The sequence below is a fragment of the Nicotiana attenuata genome, unplaced genomic scaffold (assembly GCF_001879085.1).
Source record: "Nicotiana attenuata strain UT unplaced genomic scaffold, NIATTr2, whole genome shotgun sequence".
Classification (NCBI taxonomy): domain Eukaryota; kingdom Viridiplantae; phylum Streptophyta; class Magnoliopsida; order Solanales; family Solanaceae; genus Nicotiana; species Nicotiana attenuata.
In genome coordinates, this window is record NW_017670235.1 from 578,539 (window position 1) to 595,418 (window position 16,880).

Consider the following 16,880-nt stretch of genomic DNA (forward strand, 5'->3'; position numbering starts at 1 on the left):
CTTGGTGTCCTAGTGCACCCTAATCATTAGGTGGCGACTCTTTAAATCAAATCCAATTCCTAAAAGGAATGAGTTGTCCTCCCAAATGTCATAAACCTGATTTCGCGAGAAAAAGGGAGCGCTACAGAAACTTATATATAATCCATATACAATATGAGTATAATCGTGTGTTGTCGGTATATCACCTATTTATATTAGCTATAAAAAGTAAACAATAAATATGACAGGATATTATGTAAATATTCCATAAGATTTCGGTTTTGTGAGTTTATCCATGATATAACTTCTATACCCGATCTCCATATCCTGCTATCAAAGGTCATGTCCTCGATAAGTTAAAAATGTGGCATGTCATGCCTAATCACCTCACCTCAATATTTCTTTAGCTTACCTTCATTTCTCCTTGGCCCCACCATAGCCAACCTCTCATACCTCCCCACTAGGACAACGGTATATCTCCTCTTCATAAGTCTGAACCATCTCAAACCCGCTTTTTGTATCTTGTCCACTACAAAGACTACTCCTACCTTGTCTAGAATATCCTCATTCTTAATCATATCTCTCCTGGTATGCCCACATATTCACTTCAACATTCTCATTTTCGCTACTTTTATCTTCTAAATATGAGAGATCTTGACTAGCCAAAGCTCCATCCCTTACAACATAGTCAGTCTAACAACCACTTCGTAAAACTTACCTTTAAGCTTTGGTGGCACATTCTTATTATACAAAATGCCTAGTGCGAGCCTTAATTTTATGCGCTCCGCTCTAATACAATGTGTGACATCATAATCAATCTCCTAATTACTTGGATTATAGACCCAATATACTTAGAAACTTTCTTCCTTAGGAGTGACTTGTGTATCCAGCCTCACTTTCACGTCTGTCTCCTGAGCCACGTTACTGAACTTGCACTTTAAGTATTCCATCTTAGTCCTACTCAACCTGAAATCTTTAGACTCCACTGTGTGCCTCTACACCTCCAACCTAGCGTTAAACCCGCATCGCGTCTTCTCAATCAATACTCTGTCATTTGCAAATAACATGTGTCAAGGTACTTCCCCTTTGATGTATCGTGTAAACTCATCCATCACTAAGGCAAATAAGAACAGGAGCTGATCCCTGGTAGAACCCATCATTAGAGGCGGAGCCAGGATTTTAAGCTTCTAGTCGTTTTAAGTTATTGGGTTCTAATTAATAATTTATACATATTCAATGGATTTTTTAAGACAAATATAGGGTTTGAACCAAAGCTATTGGTTCGACCGAACCCACTGGCGACGCTCTAAGTCCGCCCCTGCCCATCATGACGAGGAACTGTCTGGAGTACCCTGGGGTCTTGGCTCTATCATACATATCCTTAATTGCTTTGGCATATGTGACTCGAACACTTCACTCGTAGTTTGAAGCATCCTCGTAGCCATGAACAAAAAGTATGAGACCAAAGTGGGAAGTGACCAGGTTTTTTTTTGACATTTTGAGAAATTAGAGGGCACAAATTGATAAATTTTGCTCAGAAGGCTGACTCTGGTCAAAATAGATGGGCAGCAACCACTAACCACATAGTAAAAATCTGGAAAGAAGATAATATATTACTTTTAACTCAAATGGTCCCTTAAGTTTGAGGGATGTTAAAATAGTGGTTAAATTAGACTGTTATTAAACAGCTTGATCCAGAAGCTCGCAGTAAATGCACAACCGCCAGTGGTTTTGGGAGCTGCGGCTGGATTTAGCAGGTTATCGATCGGTTCAGTTCAGGCACAAAATTAGCAGGTTTGTTCCTCCTCCCTCTCCTGTTTTCATGTTTCTTTTTTCTTTGATTCGTAAATTTAATTCGTATTGAGGCTTAGAAATTGGTAGCAATATGATTAATTTTTTATTTTGAATATAGACCGAGATTAAGGGAAGTAGATGAGCCTGTTTCAGGCATTTATAACATGTTTAGCGAAGCTTCTCCAAGATCAAAAGCACTTTATTTGCTTTTTTTCAAAGTTGATGTGTTTGGCCAAACTTGTAGGGAGAAAAAAAAAAGTGCTTTCGAGTACCAGCAAAAGCCCATTTTCAGAAGCAGAAACACTTTTTTTAAAAAGCGCTTTTGAGAAAAAAATACACTTAAAAGCAGTTTCTAAAAGTTTAGCCAAACACTAATTGTTGTTCAAGAGTGCTTTTCAAATTTATTAGCCTAACACAAACTGTTTTTTCATCAAAAGTACTTTTTTTAAAAGCACCTTTAGAAAAGAACACTTTTCAACGTAAGGTGATTTTAGAAGCTTGGCCAAACAAGCTATTAATCTGCTAGAATTTGTACTTACTTATCCCAAATAGAACTAATTTGGCAATGTATCATGGGAAAATGTTTATTTGCGCCAAATGAGTTAAATCTATGTTTGTACTTGGGCATAAAAGTTGTTGAATTCCCATTATGTATTGAAATGACCTTTGATTTTCAATGAACCAGAAAATTCCGAACTTGTTGAACTCCTCTTATCCTTAAAATTTATGTTCCTACTTGTACATAAAAGTTATTGGATTCCCACTATGTATTAGAATGACCTTTCGAATTGTTTGGTTTAAGAAACAATTCGACGTGGAAATCACCCCATATAATCGGTATGCAGTGAGGTAATATAATTTTATCACTGCTTGTTATATCTCCAACATAGTGAGACAATCATTCTGCCAAAAGTCTGGGTTTAAATTCTGCATGGTCTTTTCTCAATCTTTTCTTGATATTTCAATTAATACATGTAAAGAGCGTGAAGGCACCCAAGGGTGTCATTTAATGGTCAATGAAGTGGGATGAAATTCATGGAAGGCTATGGTGCAAATTGCAGTTGAGGAAAAACACTAGGTGATTTTTCTCATCGGCCTAAGCCTTGGCAGGCAAAGTTACATGTTATATGTGCAGGTGGGAGGTAGCATATCCTTGGTGAAATAGTCGAGGCGGGTAAACTGTCCCAAACACCGCTGTTAACTAAAACAAATAGGTGTTGGTGACGAATGTGATTTTTGTTCGAGTAACACTCTAATTTACGTGTTCTCTGCATTTGAACATGTTGGCAAATGCCAATATATTCCTCACCCAGGAGAAGAGTTTGATTGTCATATGACACCTGCTAACATTTTTTTATCTTCTATCTGTAGTGTATATTATTCTTGTCAAACATACATAATGAAAGTCAAACTGGTGACATTTCAATCCAACTTGGATGGCACAGAGCTTATATCCTGATAAGTGCATTTGAAGATGCATATTTCAACTCGGGTTGGATGACATTTCATTCACACCCCTTCCACACTTTATCTTGTAGTAATTTGTTATTTGAAAACTTAATTAACACAGATTTAGGTTTATGTGCTTGTTACAATCTTCCTAAAAGGTCGCATGACTCTGCTTCCTTTTTTTGGGTCTCAAAAAATTGTTAAGTTTCAATAACCAGTATCTAACAAGTACTTCTGGTACTTATGCCTAGTGACATTTTAGGAATGCTAAATAACATTCAACTTCATTCTCTAATTTCCAGCCTTTATCCAATACCCTTTTTAGCCAAGCTTCCTTTGAAATTTGACCAACATCTAGTGAAATTTTCACCAGAAAGGTTCATTTGGAAAAATAGCAACTTGGGCAGTTTATATAGTCTGAATGCAAAGTAACCATATGGACTTGGGTGGTAAAGCAAATAGTATCCCTTAAGAAAAATTTTGGCGATATCAGTGTTTCTGAGAGCGCGAAGCGCAAAAAAGCGACAGGGGATCGCCTCGCTTCAAAAGCGAAGCGCACACTTCATTGAAGTGAAGCGCAATTGTGAAAATACATATAATACATAAAATAATTAATTTACAAACTGAAATACACATTAAAAAAATCAAATAAACTAATATATATATATATATATACACACACACACACACACACATATAAAATTAATCAAATAAACTGAAAATATAACATATATAAAATAATTAATTTTTTAAACTGAAATACACATTAAAAAATCAAATAAACTGAAAGATATAACACATATATTTAATAAGTAATTTTATAAACTAAAATACATATTAAAATTAAGAAGAATAAAAGGGAGGGAAAAAAGAAAGCCAACGCCTGCCCTAGCTGTGCAGAGCTGGAGGAGAAAAAGTGAAAAAGAGAAGAGAAGAAGAAGAAGGAAGAAAGAAGGAAAAAGAAAGAAAGAAATAAAGAGCAGAATCTGGAAGGGAACAAGAAGAAGAAAGAAAGAAGAAAGAAAGAAGAAAGAAAAAAATAAAAAGAAGAAAGGAGAAGAAACTTACCTGGAAACCCTAGTTTTGTCGATGAAGAAGAGAGAAGAGGTCTCTGTTTTGTCAAGCAATTACAGAAGCGAGGTTAGGGGTCTGTTTTGTATAATTTACAAACAGACCCAATCTTTTTTTTTTTTTAAAAAAGGGCCTAGCTGCGATTTTTTAAAAGAAGCGATCGCCTCGTCGCCTTGTCGCTTTTTTCACTGAAGCGTGCGCTTCACACGATCGCATCGCCTCAAGCAGTAAAAAGCGATACCATGTCGCTTCGCATCGCTTCGCGCTTAAAGCGACGAAGCGATCGCTTTTCCAAACACTGGGCGATATTCCATGCTTTTATCATTATTTATCAGTCTGATTAATATTGCATAATCTGCATAGCAGGCGCTACTACTTATAGTTGAAGGATTGTTCTACTCTCTAACGTGTGTGTGTGTGTTTGGGGGGAGGGGGGAGCGGGGAGCGGGGATCAACATTGGTAGCTTTTCCAGGGAGAGAAATTGTGTATTGAAATCAAGAAATTGTAGTACTTAGTATACATTATTCACCAAAATGGTTATGTCCAGATCTTGGCAATGAACATGAGCAAATTAAGAAAGACAATGCCAAACACAGGAGTTAGGCAATGTTGATGCTGACAATAAACTCCCCAACGGCAGAGTTTCATGAAACAAATCTGACAAGTAATTCCCGATATTATCAGGAGAAAATCTTACTAAGACCTCCAAATTCTTTTCCCCACTCAATACTATCATATAGTAATCATAGAAATCTCGATAAGCAGGTACTAGTTTTCTTGCTATTGACACTTTGATCTCGTCTCGTAGCTTTCCATCTGGAACCACCCAAGATTTTTGTTTCTGGTATGATTCGTCAAAAGCTGTGTTGAATTTTCTGAAATGTTCCTTTATTATATCAGGGGAAACTGATGGATCCAAACTTTCAGGCAGGCACAAAAACACCTTATTCCAAGCCACGTTTTCATAGTTTGTTGCATATAGTTTTACCTTTCTCTCAAGCTTTGATATCCAATCATCTCCTAGAAGACACTTGAGTACACTTTTACGAACCTTCTCGATAACGAATTGGAGATTGTTAGCTAGGAAAAGATAGGATAAAGCGATGTCATTATAAAGCTTAGCTTTGCTGTCAAGCTTGCAAAGGAGTACAAGGATGATCCAAGCAAGTCTAGCAGATACTGCTGAAGTTGGCGTCTCGTTGGCTGATGGACTGTCGAAGTAAGATTCAGGAAATGGCGATTGTGCTGCGGGGGCAGAGTCACAAATTATATCAGAGAGGACTCCGCTGTAGTTGGCCAGCGAACATACATAATCTAAAGCAGAATTGGTCAATGGATGAATCCCACCACCAGGAACTGGTGTTCTTAAGGAATTCTTCTGGATCGACGACTCAAAATCAGAGAGAGTTGTTTGGATTGAGGCCTTAAGTTTGTGAAGGATGGATAGGGCTTGCATTTTGACTGTTGAGATTGATTCATATGAAAAGATTGATTCAATCTCAGGCAAGAGTTCTGAGATTGTTTCATGCAAGTCCATTAAAAGGAAAATATTTTCAGGTGATTTCTTGGATTTTGCAATAACCTCTGGAAATCTAAACAGATTGATTCCACCTTCTTTTGCTATATCAGTGAAACATGTTTCTCTGATTGTGTTGGAGGTTGAGAACACATGATCACACAGAAACCTCTCTCCATAGAAGAATGTTTTCACTCCAACTTTCACTGCATTTATCCAGTGCTTGACTTGATGCTCAAGAGCATCTGAATTCTTCCCATTAATATGGGCCGAGCTACGTGATTCAATCCCAAGACGATAGAGGCCTTCGTCCACGATTGACTTTCTGAAAATTTTGTAGATCTTCACACACTCTTTGGCATAACCGGAACCAACCATACAATCTGCAATCAGGTTGAGATCAGACATAGCTAGAACAGAAAGCCGTTCAACCTCGGATATGGATTCAACAGCTGCCTGAATATCATTTTCAGAGCCAGTTTCATCTTCTTGTGAATCAACTGAAATTGATTGTGATAAGTGTGAGGACTGACTAGACTTAGATACTGATTCTGGATCTAAATGCTCCTTGTTTGTTGACAAAATTTGATAGAATTCTTTCTCAAGTCTTTTCATGGCTGTTTGCATCAAGTTATGTGCTAGCACAAGCTTGTTAGAAGTTGAATGCTCCATAACAAGAAAGTGCATAGCTCTTTTTAAGTCTTTGACACATTGAATGAATTCTTTGGCTTCTTTTCTGTCTTCTTGAAAAAGTGAAATGAATTTCTCAAAGGAGGATTCTTTGGGATCCCATTTTTTGATAATGGTCTCAGCGTTATCGATGTTTTCCTCCATGATTGATTGGGATAGTGTGTGTGAAGGTGTTGGAGGAGGTAAATGACTTGAATAGTTAGAAAGGGATGAATTTGTTTTGGAGAAAGAGAAGAGGCTTTTCTTGGCTCGCCTTGGCGTCGATGGTGATGATGCTTCTCTTTTAGAGTTGTCAAGAATTGCCATTTTTGATGAATTTTACAGAATGTAGCAAAGAGAGGGATGTGAATATTTGAGCTATGAATAACAGTTATGTTAAAAGTGTGTTTAAATAGGAAAGGGAGGAGCTGCAGTTCCTAATTGAGCAGAGGTGAAAGTTGACTTTGTGCACTCATTGGACTTGAAAAAGACTATGAATTTCTTGAAACTTATGAGGTAAAAGAGGGCCATAGCTGAATTTGTTGACAATTGCATATATTTAGGAGATGTATTTAGTTTTTGTTTGAACTGAGATTGTGTTGACAAAACTCCACCAAAAATATTAAAATAAATGTCAGACCTTTGAGATGAGGGATGTGTTGGCATTGGTTTGACTGGTCATCCCAATATATGGTTACAAACCAACTCTATAGTCTATGGTCATCCCAATATATGGTTACAAACCAACTCTGTAGTCTATGGTCATCCCAATATATGGTTATGTACAAACCAATTTTCCAAAAAAGAAGAAGAAAAGACTAATTATGTAGTCTATGATCCATCTTAAAATAGAATAAAGAGAAGGCAACTTGAGGCACAAAGCTTTCAGTATGTGCAAGGTTTGGGGAAGGATTAAATCATATTATATATTTTACGTAGTCTTACCTTGTATTTTTGCCCCAAAAAAAAAAAATTTCCATTAGCTTGAAAAGGTCACTAGTGGCAACTCTTAATATTGCGCCAAGGCTCTCTTTTCCCACCATTTATTTATAATGTCTCTTAATATTGCGCCAAGGTTCTCTTTTTCCACCATTTGTTTATAATGTCTAAGTAGTTTGGTTAGGCCAAGAGTGATTAGTTCTACTTACTCCATATGTGATTCGAACGCTCGTTTGGCTGAAGTGAATGGCACTTTACCACTAAAGGAAAGATCATTTATTTTTATTAAGATAAAGATATCTAAATCTAAAAAGGCAGAATAGCCTGCTAGACACTTGTATTTGTTGCCATTTGTCATCCCGGTCCCTATATTCAACGAAGTTTCATCTAGGCACTTATATTTGTTCAAAAGCAATATTTTAAACCCCTCTAACGCTGCGTGACTCTCAATCGCATGATGCTAGAATTCACGTCAGATAAAATTATGCTANTTTTACATGAAAAAGAAATAACCTTCTCTCTTTCTTCTTTTTTTTTTTTAACTTTTTGTTTTTTTCCTCTTTCTTCTTCACCATCCACTTCTCCTAATGCTATCACTGTCATCACTGCCATCATGTGAAAATTTCTTGGCCAGCAAAAAACACTATGAACACACTTTGATTCTCAAGTACTTTATTCTACCTCTACCTAAATACTTTATCTTCACCCTTTTTTTTCCTTTTCAAAACCCACCTTGCCAACCATAGTAGCAACCCAACTCCGTCACTTTTTTTGCCATTTTCATCTATCTTTATTCCTTCTTTCATCACTTCCCATCCATTCTTAGTATTAACCTCCATCATATTTAATTTTATCCATACAAGTATAATGAAAAACAAAAATGTCTATCAATCAAATTAAAGATTTTGTATTGAAAACAAACATTCTCAAAGCAAACAAACAATGACAAATAGATAATTACCTAGATCATGCAACGAAGTCAGATCTATCAAAAATATTTAAAAAAAGAAAAAAAAAAAGAAATTGGGCCAGGGCAGGGGCAGGGGCAGGAGCTGGGGTTGGGGAAGAATAAGAAGGGAAGAAAAAGAAATAGGGTAGGAATCAGGAGAAGAACGAAAAGGGGAGAGGGATAAAGAAAAAAAAGGGAGGGTTGGGGTGAAAACGAGAAGAAACGTGGAGTAGTATATTTTTTGTTTTTAATTTCTTTTTTCTTTTTCTTATTTTAATCATTTTTAAACTAAATTTATTATATTCACGCTCCTTATACGCGTGAAATATACGCATCCTGTACAACTCAGCCATCAAGTTGCCACATATGATCGGTCAATGGTCAGAGGGGTTTAAAATATCGACTTTGAACAATTATAAGTGTCTGGATGAAACTTCATTGAATATAGGGACCGAGATGACAAATGCGAACAAGTAAAAGTGTCTACTAGGCTATTCTGCCAATCTAAAAATAAATACATTTAATGGTCTAATGTCTTAATCTTTCAGAATATGACTTCTAGGGTCTAAATCATCTTCAATCATCACGTACCTACTGCAGAGGCGAAGGTACATACCTTCTTTGAGAAATTGCACTATATATAGGTAAAATATTAGATTTTAATGGTATATAACATATATTGAACACTCTTTATTGGGGATTTTTTTTACTTATTTCAAGTTTGAACATCCTAAATAAAATTCATAGCTTCGCCACTGACCTACCGCCTACAGACTACTAAAACGAGGAGCAGAGTATAATAACAACAATAACAATATATTTAGTGTAATTTTAAAGTGGGGTCTAAGGAGCGCAATGTATACACAATCTTTTTCCAACCTCGTACAAGTAGAGAGGTTGTTTCCGATATCGACTTAAAGCAAACATACATAATCACAACAGAGGATTGTAATTTACAAGCATTTAGTCTATTTCCTTTTCCTTTTTCTTCATAATTTTTTTTTTGTTAAAGTCCTAACTTCACAAATTAAAAAGAAAATATGAAATACCCCAGTTTATTTTTTTTTTTTGTGTATTCTTGTTTTCAGAGATGATGTAACAACTAGGAATATTTAATATCTTATATTAGTTTGACAAAGTAAACAACTTGGAAGGTGTTGAAGGAGTTCGCAGAATTATTTTTTGTTTTTTTCAGTTGGGACCATTTCATTACGGCGTAAATATATTATTATTATTCAGTGAAAAATATTTGTCTTCTGGAAAATAGGCTGGTCTTTCTCCTTATTTTCAGTCTCCATCGTGTTATTGTTTTCTTAAAAAGCATATTCATGTTTGAATGGATAAGTTGACTAATCAGTTTATATGAAGTACAAGTGCAACTTTAACGATCAAACGACTTTCAGTTCATAAAAATGACTTCCAGTGGGTAATTACAGTCAAATTGCTCCTTCTAGTAGAGGTGAATTTTGCTAGCCAATAATTTCAAATGTTGAATTTTCTTTTTCCCATGAAAAGGTTATTTCATGGGACGTGTATGTAATACAGTAGAATTTAACAAGTTCATTTTCTTTCCCATTACAGTAATGAGTGGGTAATCTCAGAATTGCTTGGTTTTTATGTTTGAGCGATAATACCTTACTCGTGCATTCGTAACCTTAAGATTAATTAAGTATAACATTTCTCATGATTTTAATGTTAAGCATCAGTTCAGGGATTTTTTTTTTCGAGAGGGAATTTTTTTTGTATTTGTGCAAATGTTTGCGTGCATTAATTTATATCAGACGAAGCAACTAGATGTCCAACTCGGGCCTATATGACATAACCGATCAACAGATCCACTTGATTATGTGTAAGGATGTCTACGTCAACTAGGTTGAACAAACTAATTCGTGTTATTTATTAAGTAAAAATGGCAACGAGTTAGTTCACTAAGTAGCTCACATCTAATCCCTATTATTGCTGTAATATAATAGGTATGTTAGACTAAATGTTTTTTGACCAATTCAGATAATGTTTGAATAATATTAGGCTAAAAGAAAATCTTAGGTGAGGGTAGCACGTATAATGCAGAATCAGTTGACTGCATATCTGTCATAATCTCAGATCTCACAACCTTCTTTTCTTGTCCTTGAGAAAGAAAGATAACACGTTTATGGTACTTAAAAAGTTTTTTTTCTCATTAGTGGGATCAAGTCTACGAAGCCATGACAAACGATTTGGTGTGTTGAAGCTTTTGCACTGTGTATAAACCGATATTCACAAGATATTCAATCTCAAATTGGTATATTATCCCTCATTTCCTATTGATCAACGAGGCACTTAATTACTTGAGAAAAAAAAAAAGGCACGATCATATAGCACAATAAACAATTTTTCCAACAATAACATCACAGCAGAATCACTTCAACCCATGTTGCTTCACAGATCGGAGATTGGACAAATGATTATTTTTTCATCAACTGAGAAACCTCAAGTACTAGTTGGGGCACAGTTAAAAACTTAACAAATAATGGACTCACCGCTCTACTCTTCAACATTTAAGCGTTCTGTCTACGACAAATTCTAACTCGTGACATGCATTTAACCCACGCATCAAAACTCTTAAAGGACAAAATGCAAACGCGGGCAGGTGCATACCAACTTGTGGGCCATTAAGTATCAACCATCACACGAATTCTATTCAAGATGAGGGTGAGAGTTTAGGATTTACGGTTTAGTAATCAAGCAATCATTTGTCCAATTAGTGTGAATAAGCTTTAAAACACTTTAGATCAAAGATAACAGGGTGCTCAACATAAAATAGGAATAAACTTGAAACTTGGAACAAATGAAGCTCCATATCAGTCATGTGTCTAATGTCATAAGCGCCAAACGAAACAAGGCTAAACAAAATTTGCATGCTCAATAGTTTTCACCAATATATTCTGATTCAAAACACAAAATGCTCTGCCGAAGTAGATCCTATCCTACACCTTGATGGCATACTTTCGGATGGGGAAGTACATCTCCTTCTTCTTCTCTCTCTCCGTCTTCAACGACATCTGCAAGGACAGAACACAAGTTAACACCATTAGTTGTTAAAAGAAATTGCTGACAAGATTGAAGAAAACTGCAACATCATTTAACATCAAAAACCCCTTACATTAAATGAGTTAGAAAAAACCTCTGGTAATCCGCATTTATAAGCAACTCCAAAACATCTATAGTTAGAAATGTTTGAAAATGTTTTAAGGAAAAGTAGCAAAGAAAAATTGCTTAACTGGCCAACTAGCAATAGTGTCATTCTTTTTGGAATAGAAGAGAGTAGTATTTAAAACCAAGAGTAGCATATTGCATTGCCAAATTAGGAACCCACAAGCTCACTAGTGCAAAGTGCATAAACACCAAATGTAGGATAAAATCAAGGATACCTGGTGCTTGGTCAAACGTTTGCGGATGGCCCTAGTTTTCTTAGCGCGCAGGTCAAGAGGCAGGTATTTCTTGTTCTTGTAAGCTTCCCGAAGAGCAGTTTTTTGCTTCTGCGAAATTACAGTCAGAACCTGTGCGATCGACAACCTTACCACCTTGCTGCATCCACACAATCATTAAGATAATCAAGTCAACGTCAAAAGTATAAACAAAGTCATACAACACATAACAACTGACACATTTGCATTTGACTTTTCAAGATTCATTCTATCGCTTGGTCACCAAACTAAGAAAGACACCTCCAACTAAGGTTTTCTTGAGTGCTGTGAGAATAATCACCAATACGGGCAATGCTAAGTCTTACTCGTATATGAGCAAGACAACTCTTCCATATCACAAGCCATTAATAGCATACTAATTGCTTCACTTTTGTATTGGAAAGTTGCTAGTAATGCCTTCCGGGCCCTTATATTTCTTCTTTTATCATAGATTCTACTAAGGCACCTCCAACGAAGTTTTCCTTGGGTGCCGTGACAATAAATACCGCTACTTAGTCTCAGTCCGATATGAAGAAGACAAGCTTCCCTTATTGCAAGCCATTAATAGCATACTAATTGCTTCACACTTGTATTAGTAGGTTTTAGTGACACATACATAACATAGTTCTTGAAAAGTAATCATAAATAAATAATTTTTTGAATCAAATGATATAGAACAATATCACTAGCAAAATAGTGGATAGTGTAATGTATTGCAACAGATCCTAAACAGAAAGTGTCATATAAAGGTCGACATAAGACATTAATGCACAAGAAGTTAATATAAAATGCATGCTTATGAAATAACATACACACATCTCAAGCAAAATCCAATAAAGCACATAAAAAAAGAAAGACAGAGTGCATACATTTTGGAGAGCTTGTTAGGAGCACCACCAGTGACCTTAGCGACACGAAGTAGGGCAAGCTCGGCCTTCAGATCCTTCAACTGAGCCAGTAGCTCGGTCTTTGTCTTGTTCCTCAGCTCATGAACCTTGATTCTTGCTGCATTTTCACCAATCACATAATCAACCAAAGTGATATCAGCCTTATGAATAAAATCAATCAATCAATCAACTATGCGTCAATTCCAAATCAATTAAAATATCGACTATATGAATCCTAGGTATAAATTTCGTCCTATTCATATTCATCAAAGTTAAACTATTTTTATACGTAAACATCACACAAAATCAACCAAACAATCAATTATACCTCAATTGCGAACTATTATGATATACTATATGAATCATCTGACGCTCAATTTATCGTTGAAGATATCATAGTTAGAATATTATTATGTGTAAGAAATCACTAAAATTTGGAGAAAAATTATCAGAAAACATTGGAAATGGATTCAAATTGTGAATTTAGAGTAGATTGAGTATACGCACCCATTGCTGCTACTGGAAGCTGTTTTTGGTGCAGAGGCTGCTCCTAGATTCTGAAACCCTACTTGGAAAACGGAGGGAATTAGGGATTTATTATATACTGGGCTCTTACTTAGGTTCTCTTTTGGGCTGGACTTGCCTAATCGGGCTATAGTACTAGCCCATTTAGTTCAGTTTTGGGGTTAGCCCATTCTTAGCACAGCCCTGTTGTCGCGCGAATTGCACAAATAGCCATTTTAGGATCCTATTATTTAATGAATAGTCTAAATTTATAAAATTTTAAATTTAAGCCACTTATTCAATCATACGAATATTACGTTGAAAATTAACGTGGGATCTGAAGCTGGAATCCGTCAAAGCTTAACTTAAATGAAGTTCAAATTCAGACCTTAGTCTTCTCTCTTACAATTAATTGTCATGTGGGTAGGCAGTGGAGATATTGCCCATTTGCCCATAGAAAGGTTATAAAAAAGGGAATCTTATAAAAATGTCCAAAATAAGTTTAAATTTATCAACCTCTAACCATTAATATATACTTACCAAAATTAGCCTAGCGCATACAGAAATTAAAAACCTAGATAAATAAGGACCTTCCATATTTTTAACCGTGATCAGCAACATTAGATGCAACACATGGAGGAATTTTATGGATGAAGTAGCAAAGACGAAACACAAAGAAGAACAAAATACAAGACTATAAAATCCTAAGCAAAAGGGGACATTTTTCAATAGATGTGGTTGAAATTCATTGAAAACATATAGATAAGTCAATATAAAAATTTTGAGGGAGATTGGAGGTGATTTGGACTAGTTTTGAGTAAATATTTGTAGCTAAAATCGAGTTTAAAACTTTCTCTACGACATATGAATCAAATATGTATCTCACATAGAGGTATACATGAATATATAAAAGATCACAAGAGATACATATTTGTACAAAAGTGATACACAAAAGATACACAGTGAGATATACATTCATCTTCTTCCATATTCATCTTGGGTAAAAACTTACCCGCACCGGGTGTTTACACCAAACCAATAGATACATGATATGTGTCTTGAATATGGACTTCAATCATTTAACCATGGTAGATTATATGCATTCTCATCTAATTAAATTAATTAACCATGGTAAGTATTTACCTTCATCTTGTGTACTTCAAATTTCGCTCAAATTTCAATCCAACCCACCTAAAATCTCCACCAAATTGTCCAAAAATTGAGATTCACACTCCTATGTACCCAATCTATTCCAACAATACGCACTTGAAATAAATTCCAATTTCAAAAATCCAAATTTTTGAATTCAAGCTTAAACAAGCTTCAATGGATGTCCATGACGTTTTCAGTTTATTCCTTCAACCCAATCCAACAAACTAACGTTTAATAGTGATTTCTAAATCGTATTAAGATGTTCGATTCTCTGAAAGTCACTTTAGCTTATTGTATGCTTTAAAAACTGACATTAATTGAAATTGTTCGGATTAAAACAGCATTTGGGCCTTTTTGATAAATATTTTATTTTTAGGCTAGTTTTAGTTGAAATTGTTTATGCAGTGATAGTTTGAGTAGTTTTTCCTATAAAAAAATTTCTAAAGTTTTTTGGAAAGTTTTTAAAAAACTTTTCAAAAGTTTTATCTGTAAGATATACATTTGTTTTATTAAATAAATGTTTCAACCATCCTTGTTTCCCTCGTTCATAGTTAAACGAAAATCAGGAATTAATTAACTTATACCATGTAAAAATCAAATTACTATAATTTATTCTTTTCGTTCACTTTTACTTGTTCATTATATTAAAAATATTTTTTATTTTTAGTTGTCCAGTATACTAAGTCAAGAGAAAAAAAAAATATTTTTTTCATGTTTTACCCTTATTATTAACTACTCATTCTCTAAATTATTTCCCAAGACTTTTTATCATTATTATGAATAAAGTTATAAAATATATACTTTACTTATTTTTTCTTAAAAAAAAGTACAAAGTTAAAAATGAACAAAAATGAAAAGAGGGAGTATAAGATTTGGGAACAATTGAATCGATATTGTATTGGTGTCAGACGAGGTTCTTTTTTCCATAAAGTAAAAATATTGGTTCCTAGAAAGGTGCCAATTTTTAGATAACATTATAAAGATAACCTAATAATCGTTCCCTACGAGATACGCTTTTTGCTCATTTTAATTACGGAAAAGGGCTATATGAATCTCTGTACTATTAGTTATAAGTACCCGTCGTTATATTATTCGATGCTTTCTACCTCTGACATTATCCATTTAAATATATTTACCCCTCCATTTAATGGTCCCATTCCAGATGGACACGTGGCGGCATTTTTAAATACCCTAACCCATTTTCCTCACTTATACCCAAACCCACCCAAAAAATTGAACCGATTCAACCCCATATCCGAAATACGTGTAAGTAAATGAATCCTTCACCCACCAAAGGCACTCCAACTCAGAGATACCCAAAATACCATAAAATAACCTACTCACCACTACAAAGATCATCGTCTTCCACCAAGAACCACCATGAAATAACCTTCTACTTTCTAATCACTTATAACTCCTTCAGCAGAAGCCGGTGCTCACTAATTTCTCATTAAATCATGAATTCCACACAAAAATTGAAACCAATTTTTCAATTTCAGTTCATCAGTGACAAAATCTCATCACAACCCCAATTCCGAAACTGCACTTGCTGAAATGGACGTCGATTGAGGAACGTAAGGTGGTCGCTCAAGTTTTTCCGAGTTAATGGGTCGAATCAAGGCTTGAACGGGCGGCTCCACCATCATATTCAACTTCCATAGCTCTCGTTGGTCAAAATTTTATCCTTGATTCTCATAGAGATGGCACCCCATTCTTTCTTTATTTACTTCGCACTTTTCTTTATGATGTGATTTCTTCTATAGTGTTTGTGTATTGGTCTAAATTTGGCGACTAGACAGTAAGGGATAAGTGAGATCAAGGACGGGGTCGACCGCGGTGTAATAACTAAAGGCTGCTCTCGAGAGGGCTGATGAGAAAGACGGGCAGTTGAGATGAAGAAATAACAATAGCATATGTTAAGATACGGATACAATGAATATTCCTTTGGATATTCCTTAATTTGTACTTTTTAGGATTTTTGGGAAATATCCTCTATGAATAGGAGGATATAGAGAACAAAAAGGGTGATCTTCACGTTATGAGAAAAACACATTGTAAAAGGTTGACCTGAGAGAATATACAACAGTTGTCTTGTTCATTGATTATCCTATTCAAGCATACGTTTTTACTTCTTTATTCACAAGATCCAAAGATCCCTCAACCCTCTTTATTTCTCTCTTCTCCACGTTGCTATCAGAGAAAAAAATCGTCCAAGTCTTACAATAATTGGGTGGTAGATTCCTTTTTGTTATATTTATTGTCATCATCTACATTTATTGCACATTTATGTTATTGCATTTACGAGCATTTAATCAGTACAAACACACTGATTAACGTTTATCTTAACCAGCTTTGCATAATATTTGGTCTAGATTTTATCATTCTTAACTAAGATCCACCCTTCATTTTATCATTAATTGATTTAACTAAAAGGTTCAACACTTTTTGGTCAAACAATTTGGCACCGTCTGCGGAGAGCTTTTAGTTAAAATTTTAGTCTATTCTAGATAAAAAAAGGGGGGGG

General features: G+C 35.2%; 2 protein-coding genes across 2 annotated transcripts; both read right to left on the reverse strand.

Moving 5' to 3' along the window:
* Nucleotides 1–4,782: 4,782 nt before the first annotated feature.
* On the reverse strand, nt 4,783–7,312 carry LOC109236351 (exocyst complex component EXO70A1-like). Its single transcript, XM_019402521.1, has one exon. It carries the CDS (start codon nt 6,804–6,806, stop codon nt 4,866–4,868), a length of 1,941 nt encoding a protein of 646 aa, XP_019258066.1. The 5' UTR covers nt 6,807–7,312; the 3' UTR covers nt 4,783–4,865.
* A 3,826-nt stretch (nt 7,313–11,138) lies between these two features.
* Nucleotides 11,139–13,305, reverse strand: LOC109236352 (60S ribosomal protein L35-like). The gene is made up of 4 exons (XM_019402522.1): nt 13,208–13,305; nt 12,683–12,818; nt 11,778–11,934; nt 11,139–11,408 (listed from the first exon to the last, which is right to left on the reverse strand). The coding sequence occupies exons 1-4, from the start codon at nt 13,209–13,211 to the stop codon at nt 11,334–11,336; spliced, it is 372 nt and encodes a 123-aa protein (XP_019258067.1). The 5' UTR covers nt 13,212–13,305; the 3' UTR covers nt 11,139–11,333.
* Between the last annotated feature and the right edge of the window lie 3,575 nt (nt 13,306–16,880).

Bases quoted from the DNA above. Each gene is read 5' to 3' on its own strand.
- LOC109236351 (XM_019402521.1), bottom strand. From the start codon at position 6,806: ATGGCAATTCTTGACAACTCTAAAAGAGAAGCATCATCACCATCGACG.
- LOC109236352 (XM_019402522.1), bottom strand. The intron at 11,935-12,682 runs GTATGCACTCTG...GTGTGGATGCAG, and splicing joins CCTAACAAGCTCTCCAAAAT to CAAGGTGGTAAGGTTGTCGA. The intron at 11,409-11,777 runs GTATCCTTGATT...CTGTCCTTGCAG, and splicing joins AACGTTTGACCAAGCACCAG to ATGTCGTTGAAGACGGAGAG.